Source organism: Halichoerus grypus, chromosome 12, assembly GCF_964656455.1.
Source record: "Halichoerus grypus chromosome 12, mHalGry1.hap1.1, whole genome shotgun sequence".
NCBI lineage: Eukaryota > Metazoa > Chordata > Mammalia > Carnivora > Phocidae > Halichoerus > Halichoerus grypus.
Window position 1 is genome coordinate 50,241,423 of NC_135723.1, and position 20,515 is coordinate 50,261,937.

Genomic DNA, 20,515 nt, shown 5'->3' on the forward strand with positions numbered 1-20,515 from the left:
AATGTAATAGCATTTGCTGTAATAATTAGATAGAAGTGGAAGGGGAGTTGAAGATGTTTCATCTATTTGTTCTTTATTCTCTCTGTCCTACTGCCACTTCCCTGAACTTTGACCTGGACTATTTTAACAACTCTTACTACTCTCCCTGCACCAAGCTTACTCTCCTGTAATCCAGTTTGCACTTTCCTCCCAGAGTGACTTTTCCGAGACACCACACTGTCACTTTCCTGCTGAATACCTTTAAAACGCTTCCATCGACTACACGATAAAATCTAGACTCTTCATCAAAAGTGTTTGTGATTTGATCCTAGAATTCCTGAACTTCACTTCCAGCTCTTCTCTCCAATCATACCAGACTACTTATCTGCAAATGCTCTGTGATTTCCCTCTTCCTTGCTTCCTTTCCATCCCACTGAAATCTGACTATAGAGTAACGAAGTTATTCTGGCTGGGGAATAGATATTATATCATCTAGGATGGAGACAAAAAAAAAAAAGGCCAAGAAAACTCTTGGCCTTCAAGTTCAACTCATATGTGGCCTCCTGAATGAAGCCTTCCCCTCTAGGAAAATTAAATTTAGAGTCCCATTGGTTATCTGCCAGCTTACTATAATTCTTAGCCAAAAGTTAGCTGAGTCACTCTCACATAGGTGTAGTTAAGCTATTTGGCATGTCTGTCCTTGAGCTACTCTAGCTACAAAGAGTTTGTCTACTACGTAATCTGTCGTCACACCTCTTTTCTGGACTGGAAATGTTTCCACAGAATCCTCCCCTTGACCTCAAGAAGATGGCTACTGGCAGGGAAGGCGGGGGAGGGCGCGTCGTTACGTCTTCCGTCATCACGCGCGGGGAGGGTGGGGCCCTCGAGGGAATGGAATGGAGGGGCGGGGCCAAGTAGGACGGGGCGGGGCTACGATGTGCTGGGCGGAGCCGGAGAGGGGTCGGGGGAGCTTCTGCTCTTCAGCCGGTGTGTGGCACGGCGAGAGGCATCGCAGGGAGAGTCCACTCGACGCTCGGTCCGGAGAACGTGACCAGGACCACTGTCTCAGACCAGAGGCAGCCGCGTAGCCGAGCGGAAGCTGGTGCGGCCGGAGTCCGAGTGCGGCCGGAGTCCGAGTTCTGCAGCCGGGAAGCACCCGGGATAGGGGAAGCCCCAGGAGCAGCGCGGCGGCGCCTCCCTTACCCAAGGGGCCGAGGCGACGGTCACGGGGCGCGGCGCCACAGCGCGCGACCCAGGCCAGGATTCCAAACAGGCAGCCCAGGCTCCTCCTCCACGCGGGCCGCCTCACCTGCGGACAGCGCTGCGCCGCCTCCGCCGGTGTAGACGGCACCTGCGCCGCTTCGCTCACGGGTCTCCGCCCCTCGCCCCTCAGTTCGGGGCCGGGGCAGCGCACCTGGACGCGTGAGGCTGCAGGAGCCCCGGCTCGGGGCGCGCAGCGGCTTCGCCACCGCCCGGGGAGGACGCAGGTGGAGCGGGCGTGTGTTCGTGGAAGCCGGCGCCTGCCGCTGCGGTCGTCCCGGTCGCTGCTGGGTCCCGGGCACCGGGCAGTCTGCGCCCGCTCCCGGGGAGGAGCCGCCGCCGCTGGGCACCATGAACAGTAGCAGCTCCCACATCACCTACGCCAGTCGCAAGCGGCGGAAGCCGGTGCAGAAAACGTGAGTGTCCGGAGCGCGTCCCCTGCTCGGGTGCGGGAGGTGGCCCTACCCTGCCCCCAAATCCTCGCCGTCCAGAGATTAGGTTCATTCCCGACACAGCCTGTGGAATCGAGATTTGGAGGCCAGTGGAGAGACCCAGGCCTTGGATTTTTCCATTTTTAATTATTGCATTTAAAAAATTGCGTCCTCCCCCTCCCAGTCCCCGGCGCACAGGCACCCTCTCGCACCCCCATCCTTCTGCACCTCTGTTCTCTTGTCTGTGGTCTTAGGTTGTTGACAGGTCTAGCCTGCCCTATGGGGCTGGTGGATTAGTTAACGTAAAACCGCCTTGAAATCCCCTTCCACTTTTAATATCCTCATGGGTTAGGTTAAAGGACAGTTATTATTCTCATTCCTTGGTAGGGCCAGATGTTTTAAAGAGCTAAACACGTGCCGTCTGCAAGAAAGGCTCTGAGTTCCTGTGAAGTTATTTTTTGGTCCCTGCAACCGGCTTTCGGCTGCGCTCCTATTTACTTACTTGGCAGTAATTTTGTAGCGCTCAACGTGTTCATATAGGTAAAATATAGAGAGGTGGTAGCGGGGATGAATGAGTGTGGTGGACAGGGTACAATGGGGGATTTGTATGTTAAGCCACCCTTTTGGGGAACTTTCTTACACTTTTGAGGTGGTTTTGGGGTCTGTGAATTGAAAGATTTGAAGCTGGAATTATTGAAACAGACGTTTGCATTCTTAGCATCTTTCTTTAATTACCTTTTCCCCCTACTTCAAAGTTTTGTCAGTTCTAATAGAGTGACTAGAAACTTAGGTATTTTGTTTGTTTTGGTGAGATATTTGTGTAAGATGGTATATACTTCAAAATAATGTTTCAGAAAAAAAAATCTGTGCTTGACACAGATTGACTGCTGTGAGTTGGCTGTACTCATGTGTTTATTACTAATGATGATCTTTGAGTTATTTAACATTTTTCAAATTTTCATAAACCATTTTAAGAACACAAACGTTTACTCAGCACAAATTAGAACTGTGCATTTTGCTTAAAACTTAATTTAGGTCATTAATCCAGATCAGAAAAATAACAGTTTAAAATTTGGGTTTGGAACCACTAACTGGATTTTTCATTATTTTCATTATGTTTCATTATTCTGGAGTTTTAATTTCCTTTTGGAATTTCACTTGTCGTAGTTCTTCAGATTTAGAGTTGGCATTAACAGAGGGTATTAACTTACAAATATACTGATTAAAATTTGGAAGTCTTATCCTGCAGTGTGGCTGACATTAGGAATACTGTCTAGTCAGCAGTTTTCTGTCTTGGCAGTTCTGTGACATGCATTTCGTGGAGTGGTTTCTTATATAAAAATGTATTTGCTTGACTTAACCTTGTCCTTGATGGTTATTTAAAACTGAGAGGTATCCCAATTGCCTGTTCTATGTATTTATTAATACAACAATACACGTAGCATAATATAAAATAGAGATATCATGGGTTTTGTGTGTATGGTTAGAAAACTTAAACATCTCCCTGATGAATTTTTAGATTTTAGTAATTGTTGTAACAAAGGATCTAGATGACTTTTTTTTAAAAAAATCAAAAGCCTTAGTATTGTATTCATTATAAAGTTTAACAACTTTGGCTTTAATTAACATTTTACTAAAGATCTTCCCTTTAAATATATTACATTTTTTATTTATATAAGATGTACCTTTCATTATTTTATCTTAGCATTTTAATATACTTCCTAAAACTTTTTAGTATATTTGTATTTAATAATCTCTCATAGTATAATTAAAGCATTTTCCACATTCACCTTCATTTTATTCTGGTTAGGATAGATGTTTATCAGATCTTTGTTGAGCATCATGCATTACTTCTCGTCATGTAAATACCTTAAAATGTCATTACATTGCTCCCTAAGAAAAGCCTAGTACTGGCATTTACAGAATCATGTGATTTTGATTATAAGTTTTTACCTGAATGAAAAATGGTTTACTTTATAATGCAGCTAATCAAAGTTCATTTTAGGAATGTGGCCATTAGACCTAATATTAAGTTTAATATGAATTTTTAGTTACTAGTTTTAGCTAGTGAGGTCTAAAATATGCCAGCATTGTCAGAAAAATACATCCAGTCTGAGCTGAAAATGCTATTGAGATCTATTTAATTTTAATCCCTTAAGTGAGAGTCATTTTATTTTAAAGAAAAAATGTTCTATTGTAATTATAGGACTGTTACTAAGACATTTTAATATACAGTTCCATAAAATTTTGGAATCAAGTAGGTGATAACTTTAACCTAAAGCTCTTCCAGTCCATCTTCAATCAAATTTATTAAACAAGATAAACTCCCCCTAGTGGCAAGTCTAACATTGAAAATTATCTAACTGGTAGGAAATACAACTTAAAAGTGTTAAATTTAATCCCACTAAAGTATCTTGTACATAGTAGATGCTCAGTAAATATTTCCTTTCTTTTTGGAGTAATTAAGTTAGGAAATTAAAGCGTCCGAACCAACCTTGCACCAGATCCATGTTCCTAAAGGAATTTTCAAAAGATACCCTTAACAATGGATTCTTTTGTAACTTTCCTTAAGGTGTTGCTGTATATATAATAACCCTGCTTGGAAGACGGTTTTTTTTTTTAACTTAAATTTTGTTCCTGTTTTATTTTCTTTGGAGGTGAAAGTATTTTCATTTGCTTAACTTTGCTTAATTTGCTTAATTTGTCTCATGAAGGTAGGTGAAAAGCACACTACTGAATTAAACAGAATCTTTTTTCCTAATGATATTAACTTTGTATATATTTTTATAGTTTTTAAAATTTTATTACTACAGAGAAAGTTTTAGTGGTACTTCGATTTACTATATTTCCAGAAAATTATTACTGATTGTTGGTAAGTAATAGGTGTTGAGTAAATAATATCTACGCTTAAAAATGATAATCACAGTAATGGTGGTCAAGATAGCCATCATGAAATGTCAGAACTGGTAATAACTTCTCAGTTTTAGATGATCCTGTTTCCTTTATTAACATACTAATAATGTTATATAATATAAAAGAATGGTGTTTCTTGCTATATTTGCTAAATTGCTGCTCTATTTAAGTCCGGTGAACCTCATTTATATAATACTAGTAGAATAAAATTATGTATTGTTTTACTAAAAATGTTTTATGTAAATGTACTATGATACCATTCTAAATAGCTTTTAAAATAAAAGGATAAGACTTTTGAATTACATAATTATTGCTTCACCATCATTTTTCTTTCAGTAGTTTAACTTAGTTTGTACGTAGTGACTGTAAAGACTCTTGCATATTGGAACTATGAAATGAGTAAGTGAAAGTGTTCAGTTATCAGCATTTATGAAAAATAAATGGCAAAAAGAGGGAAAAGTGAGAAATGAATTGAAAGAGCATTAGGTCTAAGCTAAGGGATGAGGTCTGGCTTCTTTGCTTTTGTAGATCTGAGCAAGTGATTGACCAATAAAGCAGGACAGTCAACAGCTACTCTGCCACTTTCACAACTAAAATTAACAGAACAAAAGCTTTTTATAAACTGTAAAGGTTGTTAATGATATAAATGAAACAGAAACAGAAAGTCTATTCTTTAAATAATTGTAGCTCACATTATCACAGAACAATCAGTTCTCCTGTAAGAGGCAGTATATGATTATGTTCTCAGTATGGTTAGGGCTGAAATGTGCTACTCCACTGACAAACTTACATAGTACGTGCTTAGCATTGTATATAATTAGGACAGTTGCTTAGAAATAAATACCCTGCAAATCTCTAACAGTAGTGTCTTCCTACTACCACACTTCTTTTAAAATGGATTTTTTTTTTTGCACAGTGGTTTAATTATCAAAAAGCTACTGTTTGTTAGTACTTACTGTGATATTTGTGTGCACAGTGTTTTATATACATCATTTTATTTTATTTGTATAATGTTAGTATGAAAGGTATTATTATGTTTTATAGATGGAGATCTGAGGTTCAGACTCAGCATTGTCAGGTAGTAAATGAAAAACCGGAGTTTGAGTATTAGATTTCAGGTCTCATGGCTCCAAATCTTATATTAACAACTTCACAATATTGCTCAGGTGAATAAGTTTAGTGATACATATGGTACACCTCTATTTTAGGGATTTTCTGAATGTCCACTGTTTCTACTTAAATAGTGTTCTGAAGTAAATGATTTACCATTTCCCAGACTTATGTTTAACTCCACACTTGCATTCATGCTCTTTCCTCTTAGTCTTTTCCTACAATCTTCCTGATTTACTACCTCCCTCCCTTCCTTTAAAATATTGTTTTCAGTGGCTGCATAGTATTCCATTATGTGAATATGCCATAATCTATTTAACTGTTTTTATTTTGGGGGGTAAATTCTGTTATTTCCAACCTTTTAATACTCTTATCTAGTATTTCAGAGAACACCCTTGAGATACATGAGATTCTATGCAAATCTTAGTTGTTTCCTTAGGAAGAATTCCTGTAAGTGGAATTTGGAAGTCCAGAGGTATGTATGTATACTTTCAAGGTGGAGCCAAATATTATGCTCTGAAACATGGCGTTAAATTACTCTACAGAAAATTTATTCCTATTGGTAGTATGTGAGAGTGCCTGTGTTCTTGCATTTTTGCTTTAAAATGTGAATTGCCAGTTGCATAGGCAAAAGAGAGAGGAGGGGTAGGTAATTGAACATCAGTGTTGGGATTGTGAGTGTGTATGTGTGTGTTGTTGTAGTCCTAGAAGTAGTAATAGTGTATCTGCAGATTTTTCTTCTTGAGGTATCCTTTACATATTGTTTTGCTTTGTCTTATATTTTTCAGTTGTTTGTTGGCTTTTTTTCCCCTTTTTTGATTGAATTTTTTTGGAAAAGTATTCCTATTAAATAACACATGCACGGTTAAGAAAGTCAATAATTTGTGTATAATGCTTTCTTCTATTTAGCATATTAGATATTATCTGTTTTATTGTGATAGTTATTAGTGTTTTTTCATCTCTTCTTCACCCTCACCTTTCTTCACCCTCCCAGTATAATTTTATCACTATTTTAGATTAAATACACTTTTGGTGTTTGATTATTTTTTAACTGTAAATATTGTTTACTGCTGAGCTAAGTAATATGCTATGATTACATTTTCCTTCTCCCTGTTCTGTGTTATCATTGATTTTGCTTCTACCTATTTTTCATCTTATTATTATCTGGGTTTAGCTCTCTCTTAAGTTTATTGGAGACAGACTGTTTCTGTCTCTTGTTTTCCTTGTCTGGCATGACTTATTTGAAGAGAAGGGTCTTTGTAGAGGGCTATGTGCTCTGCAGTCATGAAACTGGAAGTGACTTACATGTCTTTTAAAATCTGATTTACATGTTACATCTTCATGAAACCTGACCTCATTACTCTGCCTGCTCTTACTTTCCTCAACTCTTGGGCATCACTTTTATGGCAACTGGATTATTGTCTGATATAGTGTGTTTGATTTTGCCTTGTTACAATGCATCTCCTCCTGGTAAAAAAGATACGTTCTTTAAGGTTAAGTCAGTCTTTTATTTGCCCTTGTAGCAACAAGATCTTCCTAGTATCATGCACACAGGTATTTGAGCATTATTTACTAATTTAACAATTGACTACCACTTAAAATTTTCATTTTAGTGATTTTGGTATGGTAGATACATTTTATGTGGGTTCCAAGGGAAATTTTTAAAAAGTGTATTAATAGAAGAAGAGGTAAAGGGGAATATTTTTAATGACTTTTTTCAGGGTTTTGGAAGTAACAGTGATTTCTAGGGCATATTTCATGTTAAAGGTTTTCACCTTTAAAGTCCTAGAGACTGTAAACTGTACCTTATTGCCTCTCCCTCCGTATAGCAAAAAGAAGAAGAAAGGACTTATCACAGCTATAGAGTGACAGCAAGAGAGTGATTGAAGAAATCTGACTCATTAAAAGTGGCTTCTAGGTAGAATTGTCTGAAGTTTTTATAGATGTTTTTCCCCTTATCTAGGGAAGTAAAATATTCACCTGTATTCAGCCTGCCAATGAAATTTGACTTCATTTGTGTTACAAATAACCTCTCCAACATTACATTAATCCTACAATTTGTGACTTTACACATTCAACATTTACATTCAGAGATAAATAAGTACACACTGAAGCCATGGATAGAAATGATGAATGAATGGCTTGAGTATAGTCACTACGCTACAGAGATTTATTGAAGAATATTTCAATTTTCTAGCTGTTGGCTAGAGTGAAGAGTAGTACCATATCACATGGAAAGAAGGAAAATAGGAATGAGAGGACATTCAGGTACAGGCACTGGAAGTAAAGATAAACAATTTATTAGTAAGTGGAATGAAACATTTGGGAGTAGATTAAATCACTGAGAGGAAAACGCTGATAGAGCAGACTCAGTACTGCGATAGGTAATCTCTGTTAGAAAATGTTGCTTTAATCTCGTAGGATTACTGAAACTATATCTTTGCATGTCGTTTGAGGTTTTATGATAAATGTCATATAAAAACGAACATTTACAGTTAAGGTAATTTTTATGACTAAACCAGGTTAAAATTTTAACTTTGCTTTCAACACTGGGCACAAGTGATGCCTCTAAGACATTCTATGAAAAAGGCTTTAAAGATAGTGCTCATAAACTGAGGGTTTCAGAGGGGAGGGGGTGGGGGGATGGGTGAGCCTGGTGATGGGTATTAAGGAGGGTACGTACTGCATGGAGCACTGGGTGTTATATGAAAACAATGGATCGTGGATCACTACACATCAAAAACTAATGATGTAATGTATGGTGATTAACATAACAAAACAAAACAAAATTTAAAAAAAGATAGTGCTCCTACTGGCATTGGACATGCTGCTGGGCTTATTAACAACAGTACTTACAGCATGCAGGGCTTCTAAAACCGAAGCATGGCAGGGAGTCAGCTAGAGTCTTGATTTCACAACAATTTTGATTTGCAGGTTGGGACAAGGTTTCTGAGGTAAGGTTTAAAAAAAACAATAAATTGCTCCTTTGCTTTATCAACATCAGTGGTCTCTCTATTTCAAGAGCTATCTAACTTCAGATCTCCCAAATCTAATCTTACAGGGATGTTTGTTTATATTTCAGATGTGGCTTTTCATTTAAATAGATGGTTGGCAGTATATTTTGGCATAGATTTAAAGGCAAAAAAAAGTAAAAGTACTAGCATAACCCAAGTTGAGTATAATTGATGTATGTTTACTCTGTATTTATTATGTGCATCTTTAAAATGTATAGATAAGGATGAAATATTTTCACAAAATAGTTCTGAATATTTCTTAAAAAATCTGTGAAAAAGCATGTCATGTCTGTTACTTTAGCTTTAACAGTGGATTTGAAATGCCATTCCAAGTGGATACTTCTCAGCTCTGATCTTACTTAATTTTTCTGTGCATTTGATTTTGTTCTGTAACCTTTAAAATATTCTGCCCTGGTTCTTTTCCTGTCTTCTTATAATTCCTCCTCTGTTGTCTTTGCCTGTGCCTTATCCTCAACCTTATACCTAAATTTGCTATCATCAAGGTCTGTCCTCAAGTGTCTTTCTCTTTGTTTGATGTACCATCTATTAGGAAATAGAGTTGCTACCTCAAGCTACAAATTTCAGTCATTAGCAACCTCTCCCTCACTCAGTGTTTTCCTCTTCCATACTTCCTGTGTCCCATCAGCAAACATTTGAGTCTTGGTATATAGCAAACTTGGTGATAGGCACAAAGTGCTATGTTTAAACATATCATGCCAAGACTTACTATGTGTACTATGACTGCCTTTGGTCAGGCTCTGATAACTTTTTTTCTGAACATTTCTGATCAACAAACGTTAATTGAAAGTCCCCTCTTTGTCAAGTACTATGCTGAGCAACAGAGATACAAAAATGATCAAAGTTACATAGTAATAAGAGCAACAAACAAGTATATGTAATACCGGTTATGTAACTTAGGAAATTTGATCTCATGCTAAATCTCCCATAATGTGCATAATAACACATGAGAGCTGTGGGCAGTTTGACGTTGTGCAAAGAAATGGTTTGCTGTCGCTCAGGGTTGAGTACTGCTGGGAGCCAGCACAAAATAGGCAGCAGTACCACATGGAGGAATATCTTGAGTGCTCTTTTTCCTACCGTGACTGTTATTTCTCGGTGTCCTATGAGTTAGTCTTGCCTCAGTGTTTGTGTTACTGTCTTCTCCCCGATGTTTTATAATCATTACTGGAAAGCTACCAAGAGTGCAAGATTTCAGTTTCAACTTATTAGAAATGCTATCTGCACAGGATATTCCTTAATGGAATGGTTGTATAAGACATTTGCATACGATGCATAAGGTACAGAAGTAGTAGAGGAGGAATCCATTGTGAGTAGGGCAGGGAGGACTTTAGAAAAGGGATCTAATTGAGCTGGGCTTTGAAGCTGATGCAACAGAACAGGAGGATTCTGGAGAGTAACATGTATGAAAGCAACAAAGTATATATTGGTAACGAAGTAATTTCTTCCCTTTGGAGTATAATGGACAGGGAAGGGTTTGGTTGGAGGAATGAGGCCAGAGGAACAGTTAGGGGGTCATAAAAGATCCTGAAGCATTTTGCTTGCTAGGTTAAGGAACATGGACTGTGCAGAGCCACTGAAAGGTTTGAGTCAGAGGAGTGACATAGATTTGTATTTCAGAAAGAAGTGCTAGGTTCAGTGAGAGCTGCCCTACATTTCATCCTCTCCATAGCCAGAGTCAGCTTAGTAAAACACAAGACTGGTCGTGTAAATCCCAGCGGAAAGATGACTCCCACATACCGAAGCCTAACTTTATACCATTTCTGTGGGGAAATATACTGTTTCCTTCGTCTTAACATTTTTTTCCTCAGACACCCGCATGGCTCACTCTTCTGTCGTATTTAGGTCAGTGCTGAAACATAACATCAGAGACCCTTCCTGGCTATCAAAACCAGCACCTTTGTCACTCCTTAGTTCCTTATCTTGCTTATTATTTTTCTTCTTAACACTTACCAGCCCCCAGAGCCTTACGTTTATTCACTCATTTATTTATTTATATGTCTTCCCACTGAAATGTAAGCTTCATGAGAACAGGAACTTCAGTATGTATTGTTCACTGCCGAGTCGTCTGTGATTGGCCCATGGTAGGCGGTCACTGTTTGTTGCAAGAATGTGGCCTAACCAGCTTCCCGCTTCTCTCTCTTTTTCTCTATGCTTCCCACTCCACACAGGGGACTTACCACAGTTCATTGTTTCTCAGTCCTGCCTCCTCCTGAAATCCCCTTCATCTTAAAAGACCCATCTCAGATACCACCTTATCTATAAAAATCTTTTTTCAGACCTTTGCTCACATACTTTGCTCCTATAACACTATTGAATATGTAGGAGAAGAATGTTTTCCTAGACTACCCAGGACATGATAAGTGCAAGTAAATATTTGTATTAACAAGTGATTAATCAGTAGAGAATTATTCAATGAGGTAGGCATGCATTATAGGTAATATTTGAATTCAGTTGATTAATTGAAGAAATTTAAGATGAATTTGATTATAAATGCAGTATGATTAGGGGAAAAGAGCTAGAGAAATAGTCACCAATTTCTGTTAAGTATGCAGTTATACAAACAGTCTGGAGAAAGTACCTGATTTGTTTTGTATATACGCCATATACTTTACCAATTTATTAACTCTTATTTTTGTAAAAATAACATGAACTGTAATAAAAATAGAAATAGACAAGTTTTAGAAATTACTTGTTAGGGACAATATATAAACATTTAAATTTTATATTGACTTGTTAATTTTTATAAAAGTATTACTTCTCCACATATAACATTGAAAACGAAGTATCTAGAAATATTTTGATTAAATCAAATTAATAGCACTATACTCAAGCCAATTTCTACTTTTAAGATACTATAATTTGAATTGTCAAAAATGTCTTTGTCTTCTCAGTAAAATTGGGGGGGGACTCTTTGTTTTAAGAATACTCTGCATAAGTTTTTATTTTTCTGGCAAATGGAAAGGTACAGAAGCATGGCCTACTTTGCTTTATAATATCTTCTCTATATTTCATTATGGGGTGTCTGGTGATCTGTAAATTCACTTTAAATAATGGATTTCTGCTGTGAAAATCCTTTGTGTGAAGTTACCAGTTTCTCATTTCTAAGCTCAAGTTCTACTCCTAACCATAAATATCTTTTCTCTCATATGAAAATCATGCTAAATGTTGGGGTTTCATTGAATTTTCTAATTGAGACATTAACTATGAAAGCTAATAATTAAGTAGAATTATTGACTGTTCCTAAAAGCAAAATTTGCCAGTAATCACAGTTAACCTCTGGTATCTGTCAATCACCAAGTATAAATAACCAAAGTCTTTTTTCTTCTTTTTTTTTTTTTTAATATTGGAGGACCCCATTAGATGCTGAACGATCATCTGGAGGTACCAGAAGGGCTTTGAATACCTTGCCACTGACAGGATGAAAGTGTTAACTAGAGGAAGCTGGGGGTGATAAAGATAAGCTTTTTATTTAGGGTAGCTCTTATCTATCTACATCATAAATGATTCCAAGATGCTTCTTGTAGAAGATAGCAAAAGAAGCATAATTTTCACATTATTTATTGCAATTTCTTTTTTTTTTTTCCTTTCCCTAACAATGGCTGGGTTTGAAGAAAAATCCACTAGGATTTGTTATTGGGAATCATGATACCACAAATGTATGAAGTAAAGGAAGTAAGAGGTACATAAGATGTACTCAGCATTTTCTTAAGATGGGTCCATAAGCTTTTAGTAAAACATGATGAAGAATTTTACCCACTCCCTTGTTTTTCTTAATTAAGATACAAAAGGAGCATTTTGAAAGGATTTATGTTAACTTGAAGTAGATTTTAAGTGTTTGTTTTATTAGAGAAATATTTGAGGAGCTACAATGCAATAAAATTTTTGCTTTATGTATTTTAAAGTATTTTGTGGTATTTTGTTTGTTTTTCAGTGTCAAGCCAATCCCAGCTGAAGGAATCAAGTCAAATCCTTCCAAGCGACATAGAGACCGACTTAATACAGAGTTGGACCGTTTGGCTAGTCTGCTGCCTTTTCCACAAGATGTTATTAATAAGCTGGACAAACTTTCAGTTCTTAGGCTCAGTGTCAGTTACCTAAGAGCCAAGAGCTTCTTTGATGGTAAGAAGTTTCGCTTATTAATGTATAGTAAAATTTAAGTAACAAAGCCAAACTTTTGGTATTTCTAAAAACTAATGTTCTAGATTCAGTCATCAAAAAGATGCTGCCACTTAAATGACATGTGGTGTCATCCTTTGAAAATCGTCTTTTTGAACATTATGCCCATATTAAGTAGTCAGTTTCCAGTTCTACTTCTTCCAATTCGATTTCGAAATTCGAAAGTTTCTTTCTCTTTTTTTTAATGGAATAAAACACGTATACTATAACATATTTTTGCTGATTTCCTTCAATATGATTGTGTAGATATTTCATTCTTTAAAAATTATGTACACTTCTACTTTATGTTAACTGTGTAATTTACTCCAGGAAAATGTACTTAAATTTTTTTTCTACCAGAAAGGGTATTTTATTGTAGGAGTCAGTAGCATTGGATTTCACTCTCCATTGTGCCATGACAAACTATTCGATTTTAACCAAACCACTTAGCATCCCTGTACCTTGTTTTACTCAGCCCTGAAGTTAGTGATTTGAGTTAGGTGATGTTATCTTTTAACCATATGTTATTTCATAGTAATAAAGTATTTTAAATGGAAGTTTTTGTTTGAAGATAATGTTTCATTTCATAGTAATAAAGTATTTTAAATGGAGGTTTTTGTTTGAAGATAATGTTTCAATGTATCTTCTCATGTGAAATAATTACTCAGTTTCTTCTTTTATCTGTTTATATGTCAGAAATAGATTTTTTTTTCCGGAAATGTTCAGTCTTTTAAATATATCATGTTATTTTACAAACAGCCATAAAGAATTAATGATAAAACCTCAGTGGCCTATGTCAGTGCTACTCAAACTTTAAGGTGCTTACAAATCACATAGGGATCTTGTTAAGATGAAGGTTCTTATTCAGTAGGTTTAGGTGGTAGCCGGAAATTTTGCATTTCTAACAAGCTCTCAGATGATGCTGATAACTGCTGCCCTAGACATATTTATAGATACTTGAATTTATCATTTGTGTTTAGAATTTCGCAAAACAGTTATTTCCCTTTAGGTTTATATTTAAATGGTTTGATTGTTTAGTCTGGGCATTTTTTTTTCTTTGCTTGCTGTGTATGTTCTTTATCTTGGGTAAAAGCTATGTCGTTTAACAGTTGTGATTTGGGCAATATACATTGATATGAGGATGATCATTTCAGGGAAGATTATATGGTTCAGGGTTCAGAGTGACACTTAAATTTTTTCTGATCTATCAAGTCTTTGAGTTTTCAGTTTTCATCTACACCAGATCCTTCATCTTAGAGATGGGTTATGTGGTATTCAGTGGTGTGTGTGTATGTTTATCAACTAAACAGTCATTTTGTGATAGAGCTGGAACTAGAAACCCAGTTTCTAGATGCCCTATGTTGTTTTTCCTAACCATATCTCAGTTACTTCTCTTTTCTAGGACTCATTTATATAGTGCAGTCCTGAAGACTTTCCTCTGATCTGTGGTTCTCAAAGTGTAGTCCCCAAACAAGTGGCAATAGTGTCACCTGGTAACTGGTAAGAAATGCCAGCTCTTGGGCCCCACCCTAGACCTGCAGAATCAAACTCTGGTTGAGTGGTGGGGTTAGATGCATGTGGCCATTTGGGAGCCCCTATTGTAGACTGTAACCTTGAGGCCACTCCGGCTTTGTGGAATGCTGTCCCAATCCTCAGCATTTGTTCACATGCAGTGCTCACTGCTTGACCTTCCATAGGGGAAGGGAGGGAAATCTGAAGGGGGAGAAATCAGAGAGGGAGATGAACCATGAGAGACTATGGACCCTGGGAAAATTTAGCACATTCTAGGGCATGTTCCTCTTATGCTGATTCTGTGTCGTTTCTATGTAGAACCAAGGAACCTGTATTTTCCATATGCATCCTTGGTGAGTCGGAGGCAGTGATTTAACTTGGGTTTGATTATGCCTGAATAACTTAAAATTGTTTTTTCTTTGCCTTCAGAAAGACAAATCCAAATGTACAAAATTTTAGGAACACTAAAAATGTTTTGCTTAGGTTTCAGTGGGAGTGCATACCCTAAGTAGTTTCTTAGGTTGTTCAATACAGGAACAGCATTAGGTGGAAGGTGAGGGAAATAATTAGTAGAAAAGATCCCATAGTCTTCTCCAGACCTCCATGATCTAGGAAGGCAATGCGAAATTTTGAAAGGACAGAGACAATAAATTTTTCAAGGTAATTCCTGAGACCTGAACAAATACTAAGTGCTGCAAACGAGGAGACTTGGAGCATGTTGACTGACGAGGACTTTTATGTGCAGTTAAAACCACTCTCCCGCTATTAGGGAAACAGTATAGCGAAGTGAAGGGAAGCTCTAAGTGAATAACAGGATGCAAACAGGGGGTGTGTGAATTCCTGCGGAAAGAACAATATAAACGAGTAATCATACAATCTTGTTAGAAAGGAAACTCAAGTTTTACTGTAACAATAGATATTTTTCCAAGAAAATACATCTATTTATTGCAAGTTTAAATAATCCAGGTTGGGTGGATCTTCTTAAACTCTGGAGCCATGACTACTGCTACGATTGTCTGAAAAGAGCACTTAAGATTTAAGTACACTATTATTTATCCCTTTCTAAGTAATCAGAACATTCTGAAATATAACTTTGAAGTATTTGAACAGGACTTAGTTATTTTTCAGTTATGGTAAAGTTAGAAGCAGTTTCTTTGACAGTATTAGATTAAAATTATTTTATGATAAATCTTGTAATTCAAGATTGCACTTTATTCTAAACACAGTGCAGGTGCTGAATTCACAAAAAAAGAAAAAGAGGGAGGAAAAGATTCCTGCTCTCTATAGTTCTAATAGTGTCTCAGCAACTGTGACAAATATAGTATGAGAAATCCTTTAAAAATGTACCTATTCAGTATTATTAATGCAGTACTTAGGGAGCATTTTCAAGGGAAGTAAGAAGATTTGAAGTTTTGTTAGATACTAGTTGTGGTTTGAACTGAAGAAATAATTGAGAGAATCTTCGGCTGTTTAATCCTTGAAAACTCTTGACCTGTATATATTCTAGACAATAAAGAGAATTTTCAAGGAATTATTTTTCACTTTGTACTCTGTGTATGCCACAGATGAAGTAATCATTATAAAATTTTCATTTTTATATTATAATGCTTTAGTTTTTCTAACGCACTTAAAAGTACTATATATTGCCTATTTCGCTAACTACAATGGAAACTCCTTGAGGATATTATGTGTACTGCTGTATCTTAAGCACTTAGAACAATGTCTGACCCATAGTAGGCAGTCAATAAAAATTTATTACCTCAATTTCACTAACTTATATCTCAAAAACAATGTAAAATTCATGTTGAAATTCTAGATTATGTATTTCAAAATACAGTTCTAGAACTTTAAGTTGTTAATATTTTGCTTTTTTCCAGATAATCTGTTAGTAGCCAATTATAGTTGTTGGTTCCATCAGTTATCTTATTTTCTATCTATAAATAAACAGATGTGAGAAATATTTTATGGAATTATCGCAGTAAAATTTTGTACATGGCCTCTGATTGGCTGGCTCATACAGTGAAACATGTACAAGTATTTAATGATGCAAATGTGAAAGCTACATACATCTTTTTAGGACAAATTAGTATCAACTGTACCGTTCTCAAATCAGTACTGCCCTTTGCATTCGTTAGCTATCTCTTTGCTCCTTTGCCTTCTCTTTACGGGCATTATCTTGTTCGTGGTTCACTGGTTGTTTTCTTCTTTGTTGGATGCTCCTTTTGTACCTCCCAGCAGTCTGGCAGTCTTGGTACTTTTAAAATTTTCATCAGCATAGATGGAATGTGCACATAGACTCAGTATTTTTTAAAAAATCACTCCCTTTGTAAATTTGATAGATTAAAAATTCTAGAATAAGTTGATACTTTATTATTAGTTTCTGCACAATGCACACATGTAGACATGTTTTAAGGATTAATAACCGCAATATATTAATAATGAGAGACTAATTAAAATAGTAAAAGCTGTTTAAATTCTATTCATTTTCCACAGTAATATTGCTCTTCTGTGTTACCTTCTCTTTCCCCTGAAGACTTCTCAAAATTATGTATCTTTGAAGTTTCTCTGTAGAGTCTTTAGTGTTTTAGAAAATAAATACCCCAAATCCAAAATTGATGTTTTCTGATGTTGGTGATTAAACATGGTAAAGTGCCATTTTTGCCTCTCAAGACAGATTAAATCAGTCCAGACCTGAGGACAGTTAAATGACCAAATGGAGCTGTGATCTGACAAGTCAGTATGGACTTAGGTTCTGGAAATACAGACTGAACACCTAAAATCTTTAACATTATGTTCAGACTTCTTCACCAAATTCTAGAATATTAATATTAAACCTTCCTTTGTTAATTAAAAAGAAAAGTGGAGCATTAAAGTCACAAAATAGGTTTTGTTTTCTTTTGTTTTTTGCACAAAATGGGTATTAAACTCAAATACCATGTTACCTCTGAGAGGGAAAATAACTAACAAGTTTAAATAACTTAATCACTATGATCAATAATAGTTTATTCTGGGAGACTAGGATTTGGGTGGTTACAGCCCAGCCTCTGAAATTGGTTGATATGAAGGGAAAGGCTTGTTTCCTACCGTATTGTGTCTCTTAGTCCCAGGTCAAACAGTGGACATTGGGCTTGTTGACCAATCGGAATCCGTATAGTAATGTTTTATTCTTAGTAAGAGTAATTGCAGCATATAAAAAAAACTTGAGTTAGATTTCATTATCACTTTTTATTTTATTTTATTTTATTTTATTTTTAAGATTTTATTTATTTATTTGACAGAGAGAGACACAGCGAGAGAGGGAACACAAGCAGGGGGAGTGGGAGAGGGAGAAGCAGGCTTCCCGCTGAGCAGGGAGCCCGATGCGGGGCTCGATCCCAGGACCCTGGGATCATGACCTGAGCCGAAGGCAGACACTTAACGACTGAGCCACCCAGGTGCCCCTTGTTACCACTTTTTAAAACACACATCATTATGTAAGTGTTGTGTTTAAATTATTTTACTGTTGGACAGCATCCCCAAATTTAAAAACATGGGTATGATTAATTCATATCTCTGCTGAGACACAATTATCTAATGAAGTAGAAGAGGCAGAAAAGTTTTCTTTCAGTGAGGCAATAGTGGGGATCTCAGGGGCATGTAGTATTTGTTATTTCAATAAAATTTTCATAGTACATATTACACCACTAAAATATAATTATTAACTGTGAGGTCTTTTACTTCCTCCATTATATCTAAGCCATGGGTTATTCTTTGTGACATCTTTATAATTGAGATCTATAAATTTAATCTGTGGAAAGGAAAACTTAGAAACAAGAAAGAGATGATTTTGTCTAGGTTTCAGGAAGCCTGACAGAAGTGAGTTTGGGGATCTGAGTTTCTAATTCCCAACTCCTGCATTATGCAGCTGTTAGAGGGAACAGTTTCTGGTTAGTTCAAGAACTAAGTAACATAGGGCGCCTGGGTGGCTCAGTCGGTTAAGCGTCTCCCTTTGGCTCAGGTCATGATCCCAGAGTCCCAGGATCAAGTCCTGCGTCGGGCTCCCTGCTCGGCAAGGAGCCTGCTTCTCCCACTGACCCTCTCCCCTCTCATGCTCTCTCTCGTGCTCTCTCTCTCTCAAATAAATAAATAAAATTAAAAAAGAACTAAGTAACATAGGGGAAAATCTGATTCTTGAACCATTACACTGCTTAAAACAATCACCATTTTATAAAGTGTAGTAATATTTACATATTGGAATGTTCTAAATTCACAAAGTCTAAAAATGCTCTGAGGGGATGATGACAACAGTTAATTTACATGATGTGATGAGCTAACATTTATTTGACCTCATTGTTTACCATGGATCTTTGTTTACTTTATTTTAAATTAAAAAATTATCTATGTTCTTTTCTTGATCTTCCTTTTTTAGTTATTTAACAGTTCATTTCCAGTTCATTTAGGTTTTCGGAAGAGAGCTATTGTGTTTATTAATCTTCAGCTTGTATGTTTCTCTGGATTTCAATCCTGTTTTGGTGTCCGTGTAACCCAGAACACTACCTTGAGAAACATATATGCAAAGAATGAGCTTGAACAAGCAGAGAAATGAATTAAATAAAAAGCCCTTTTGAGGGTTGAAGCTTTATAAAATTTAGTGGGTTTGAATGTGTGCTTTTCATTCATGGGATTTGTACGCTAATTTTATCTGCATTGCTATAATTTTTAAGTTACTGTATACCAAGTAGTTTACAAAAATTTCAGTATCACGGTATCACAGCAAATGTGATTTCTTAATTCTAGAAATGTCTATGGTAGGTTTGTTTCCCTAAAAGATGAGCACATTTGAAATCATCATATAGTATTGAGTTTCTTTTATCTCTGGTATTATCTACTTTTTTTTATAATTGAGCTATTTTTTTTTCCAGACTTCATATTCTAAAACATGTAACTAATTATAATATTCATGATAGCTTCCATAAATAAAGCTATAAAATTTAAAGATTCTTTTAAATTTTATTTATTTTATTTTTTTAAAGATTTTATTTATTTATTTATTTGAGAGAGAGAGAGAGAGAAACAGCATGAGAGGGGAGAGGGTCAGAGGGAGAAGCAGGCTCCCCGCCGAGCCGGGAGCCCGATGTGGGACTCGATCCCAGGACTCCGGGACCATGACCTGAGCTGAAGGCAGTCGCTTAACCAACTGAGCCACCCAGGCGCCCTAAAGATTTTTTTAAATTTTAATGCATGACTTTATCCATCAAATCTATGCAAATTGAAACATGGATGAATAAAAAGAATAGTAGAATATTCTTATTGAGTCTAGTTGAAGTAGTATTTAAATCCTGGCTCTTACATTTAATAATATGATCTCTTTGGATAAGGAGTTTAATTTCTCTTTTCTTCAGATAGTCTAACTTAAAAGATTCATTAGATACTATGAATTTTTTTTTTTTTTTTTTTTTTTTTTTTTTTAGAGAGAGCATGAGCAGCGGTGGAGGGGCAGAGAGAGAGGGAGAGAGAGAATCTCAAGCAGACTATACACTCAGCATAGAGCTGGATGCAGGGCTTGATCTCACGACCCTGAGATCATGACCTGAGCTGAAATCAAGAGTCAGACGCTAAACAAACTGAGCCACCCAGGCGCCCCAGATGCTATGAATAAATGTAATATTTTGATATTTTATATAGAATACTTCCATCGCTGAGTATTCATTTGCTTTGACAAGTATTTTCAAAAAACACAATGACAAGTATATATCAAAGATTCAGACTGAACCTGCACTCATTATATCCTTTATATTATGTTTTGCTTTTTTCCTTCTTAAAATTTACTGCTTTTTGATGGATTTTCTCTTTGATCATTACCTAGTGTTATATATATCTCTGTGATCCTTAATCACTTGATCATGAACAGTTCCAGGTGATCATAAATTGATGCCTTTAGCTTCCTTTTTTTAAAAGGAGCATTACCATTACGGTAATATTAAAGCCAGCCAACTTTTAGCATTTTTTCCTTTCCCTCCCTATAGTTAATTTGTTTGATTTTTTGTGTGGCATTTTGATCTGGTTAATGGACATCTACAACATCTTTCTGTTATAGTGTTTTAGAAACTGTATTCACATAGAGTAGAAAATTAATCACTT

General features: G+C 36.3%; 1 protein-coding gene across 1 annotated transcript in view; it reads left to right on the top strand.

Moving 5' to 3' along the window:
* The first annotated feature begins 929 nt into the window (after positions 1-929).
* The window catches only part of AHR (aryl hydrocarbon receptor), a 52,324-nt gene continuing 32,738 nt past the window's right edge, over positions 930-20,515 (top strand). Inside the window, exons 1-2 of the mRNA XM_036120253.2 lie at positions 930-1,655; positions 12,660-12,847. Of these exons, the coding sequence (XP_035976146.1) occupies positions 1,591-1,655; positions 12,660-12,847 (253 nt within the window). The 5' untranslated portion in view covers positions 930-1,590. The remainder of the gene's footprint in view (positions 1,656-12,659; positions 12,848-20,515) is intronic.